The 4,447-nt window shown below is 44.6% G+C and overlaps 1 protein-coding gene across 1 annotated transcript in view; it reads right to left on the reverse strand.

The window, feature by feature from the left end:
• PPP1R14B (protein phosphatase 1 regulatory inhibitor subunit 14B) overlaps positions 1–2,814 on the reverse strand; it is a 14,899-nt gene extending 12,085 nt beyond the window's left edge. The window contains exon 1 of the mRNA XM_072421491.1: positions 2,246–2,814. Coding sequence (XP_072277592.1) covers positions 2,246–2,449 — 204 coding nt within the window. The 5' untranslated portion in view covers positions 2,450–2,814. The remainder of the gene's footprint in view (positions 1–2,245) is intronic.
• Positions 2,815–4,447: the final 1,633 nt, after the last annotated feature.

A 4,447-nucleotide genomic window follows, 5' to 3' on the forward strand; every position in this document is an offset into this window, starting at 1 on the left:
ATTCAGTCATCAATATAAAATCAATATAAAAGGGTATTTTCCCTTGATAACCCCTCAAAATAAGTTTTAGTTCGGATTCCCCAAGATCTGAAAATGATTTCAAGGGTTCCTTGGGGGTAAAAAAAAAAAAAAAAAAAGGTTGAGAAAGGCAGATATGTTATAGTATGCTAGGACATCAAATTCCATAACAAAAGCAGAAGTACAAATGTGTTAATTTTGTGATATTCACACAATAACTCAGCATTCACCACCCTTCTGTGTGTCACACAACACAACCAGTAACTAGTCTTAACGGATCCTGCGGGATGCCTGAACACGTCAGTTGGTTGGTTAACACAGAATACTAGATGTATACAAAACAAAGGTAAAAGAAAGACTAAATCTATTAAAGACAATTGAGAGGGAGCCACCAGAGTATGTTGAACACACATGTAAATTGTGTATGTCCCCACAGGAGGAAATGTAACCATGTACATCAGTGACACAGCACATCTAAACAAAGAAGGTGGTCATTACGCAGGCGTTCACAAGAATTCCTAACACTCTGGAGACACAATGAAATTTACGAGACACAAAACAGTTGTTGGAGCCAGTCTCAGCAAATCTCTGACAAATGGCTGGGAAGTTACATGGACAATGCTGTTGCTTAATGGAAATGACTGGGCTCAGCTAGGATAAACGTACCTACAGAGACCAGAGAGAGGTCAGCCATGAAGGCGTGATCTGGCCAATAAACCATTGTTCTTTCTCATATCATGTGACAGACACAGCGGATTCCCTGTAGGGGAAGTCATGCCTCTGTGTCCCCTATAGTGCTGTGTTGGCTGCCCTGTCTTCGAGCAGAACAAAAGGAGCATTTGGATCACAGACAAGCACACGAGGCAAACAAATTCTGCCTGATGTGTGCAGACCGCATGTAAAATGACTCTTCTAAACAAAAAGTACAGGAACTTATATTAGTTTTATAATAAACACAACTTTATTTACTGACTGAAAATTGTGGTCACACGGAGGTTAAATAATTAAAAAGTATGCATGCATTACTTCCCTTCCCTCCAGTTCTGTCCCCAGCTGAATCTACTTCAGCCATCCCTGAATGACACCATCATCATTTTACCCACTTTCTGTGATTCTGGGGTGTCAAGGATCCACCCCCGGGGTCACCTCAGCCCCCCTGGCATTGCCCTGCAACAGGAAGCAGTGCCATGTCATCATGCGGTGCCCCTCTTTTCAGGACCTCGCCATTGCTAGAGGAAGTAGAAATGGTATTGATATAGATATAGAATAGAGAAAAGGTGGATGTGGAAGCTACTAGGGGGTGTGAGGAACTGGGGAGAAGCTTGGAGTATTTTAAAGAATACTTTTTTTTATTGGTAAACCGTATACAGGGCAGCCATCTTCATGTCAGAGGTCGTGTGACAGAAGTCAGGCCTAGCAGACATTTTGTGGAGGGGAGTGTCACATGCAGCCCCTCCCCCCCATACCTGGAAGTACAGGGTATAAGATATGGATTGTGCCCACTATAAAGTGAAGCTGTTATGTGGCAAGTACAGCAAAGTAATGCACGACTAGCCGCCACAGTCCCCAAAATGAAAGATTAAGATCGTTACATACTGTTACCTAACATAGAAACACAACTTTGTGTGACCCAATTGTGGCACAGAATGTCACTGTAATACAGGAAATGGCTGACATGAGGAAGACAAAGAAGTCTGACAAAATTGTACATCACAACAAAGACTCTGCCTGATGTATAGACGTATGAAGGGGCTGCACACGTCACATGACTGCCCACTGTACAATTCACTATATAGGGCAGCATGGGAGAGGTCACAAAATCTGCATGGAAGTACCAGGCTCCGGTCACATTGTCAGAGGAAATTTATGAGGAGAAACCACATAATTATACATTATTAATATCTATTTAACTGTGTCAGACACAAAGTTTCTGCAGCCATATCGTGCCCCCCCCCCATATGTCACATGGTCATGACAGGTGTCTCCAGCTGTTCGCAGGGCTCAGGAGGCCAACACACCCCCAGTGTTCTGACTTTCCTGGAATAAAGTGACTGAAGCACTAATGGCACCACTGAGAATAGTGGCTCCTCTGCCCACCCATACTGCCAGTCTGCCTAGCACAGAACACGAGCAGTTGTAATCTTATCGGATTAGCTAATCCAATCTTCTCGTTGCTGGTGAAGGTGGCAAGGGGGGTGGGGCAGTTTTTTGTCTGATTAACCCTTACCTGGCAGTCATACAATAGCACCAGCTGCTCCAGGATCCACTCCTCCAGCCGCAGCCTCTTCCTCAGCTCCTTGCGGTCATACTTGACTGTCACTTTGCCCGGGTGTCGTCTCTCTGGCTCCTCAGAAGTCTCGTTGGGGGACTGGAAGTAGACCCGAGGGGAGGTGGGATGGGGGCTGGAGCCGGGGCTGCTGAGGGCGGCCATGGGACAATAAATGATAGCTAGAGGTCAAATGACAGCTGGGAAGACAAAGGTAGGTCGCCGATCGCTGACAGACTAGAACGGAAGATGGGAAAAGTGACAGCAAAGGTGCAGAGGCGATGGAGCAGAGACAGACACGTGTGTCCTGGAGTTCCGAAACCCCCCGATCATTCCATAACGTGACAACGAGCAAAAGTCGTGTCACCGCGGAGTGTGTCCCCAAATATTGTGTGTCCTCTGATATCAGCAGACTAATGTCGCTTCCATAACTGGCCCGGCCGATCCGTGTCCCCCACGTGGATTCCAAGCACTCTCCAGCCGATGTCTCTCCCTCTTCCTGTCCGTGTCTCTCTCTCTCTCCTTTGTTTCTGTCCGTCTCTCCCAGTTCCTCCCTCTCCCCGCCTCTTAAAGAGACGATCCCCTTTTGGGCTGTCTCTTCTCTGACATGGCCGTGTCTTGCAGCTGTCACATAATGTATGTCTGCTGTAATGACTGGCCACATCTGAGGACTGTCCCCTGGCACTGATCACCCAGCTTTATACTTCTCTCCAGCCACTGCAGGCGCTCCTCCGGGATGTGTGCCTGTCATACAGGGCCCTCTAATGCCTGGAACCTGCTGATCATCATTGGAGGGGTTATCATGGCATGGATCTATATCCACATACAGGAGATTGGGGGGTTCTATCAAAATAATAGCAATGCTTTGTGAACTTGTCCTGAGCCCTATCATTAATAACACGATAAGATCCTTCCAAAAGTTATAGGGAACTTTTACAAATATTACACAGCACTTCACAGAGTCCATTGTCATGTCTGTCTTGAGGAGCTCACAATCTAATGTCCCCACCATAGTCACATCCCAACGTCCCCACCATAGCCACAGTCCGATGTCTCCACCATAGTCATAACCCAACATCCCTACCATAGTCATAGTCCAATTTCACGAATACAGCCGGAAGCCAATATTTGGGGTAAGCAAACTCAACTACCACTATGTTTTGGGATGTGGGAGGAAAGCCGGGTACCTGAAGAAACCCATACAAACACGAAAATCACAGAAACAAACTAGATATTGTGTTCTGGCTGACTGTCAAACCTGGGGTTCCGGTGATATGCAGATTTCATTAAAGTGTAAACAAAGAAAAACTTTACTTTTATATTTTGGAATACATGGATAAGTATTGGTGTACACAAGCCAAGGTGAATCTAAACAGAATTCAGCAGCCAGCCTGCTGAAAACCAATTTCTTTAGCTTCCGATGGTGGATAGATAAGACATGTTGGTAAATATTGATAGAAAGTACACAAGAAAGTTCACAGTATTGCGAATAGGAATGAAATAAAATGACCCCCTTCCCTATCTTATCCATTACCCCAGGTACTCACACTCCATTGAAGCACTCACTGTTTTTTTTTGCATTTTGTTTCTCTGCTGGGGGGATTCACTGCTGTTTTAGAGACAGGAAGTAATGGGAAATCCAAAAACTTTGAGTTGTTATTAGGACGAGAGGTTACCATCCAATCATTCAATGGGGACAAATATTGGTGACAATTGTTTAAACTGGGAATTCCAATAACTTTGTCATGGACACACAACAGAAAACAAAAGTAAATCTCCACAAATAGAGAAAGGAAATCTCTCCGGTAGGACATTTGCAAGAAATAATATAGCTGACAGGGGTTTAAATCATTTTATAATCTATCCAAAAACTTCTAATTATATATACACTGTAAAATAATACCTGGAATATTTCCATGAAGGACAACTTTCGGTTGTGTGCCTGCATTGTCTACCCCTGGTGGGGACTATAAGAGGCCATGCCCCTCACTAACAATCAACCAATCCAACGCAATGGTTTGCAGCCAATGGTGGAGCCAATGGTATTGATGGTACTTGAAGTGTTTTTATCCCTGGAAATGTAACCCGTGTAATGAGGGTAACAAACTAGCGTAATATATCTGTTCTGTATGTGATCGGTTTGATTGTCATCTTCAGTGTTTC

Source organism: Pyxicephalus adspersus, chromosome 9, assembly GCF_032062135.1.
Source record: "Pyxicephalus adspersus chromosome 9, UCB_Pads_2.0, whole genome shotgun sequence".
In the NCBI taxonomy this organism is placed as follows: domain Eukaryota; kingdom Metazoa; phylum Chordata; class Amphibia; order Anura; family Pyxicephalidae; genus Pyxicephalus; species Pyxicephalus adspersus.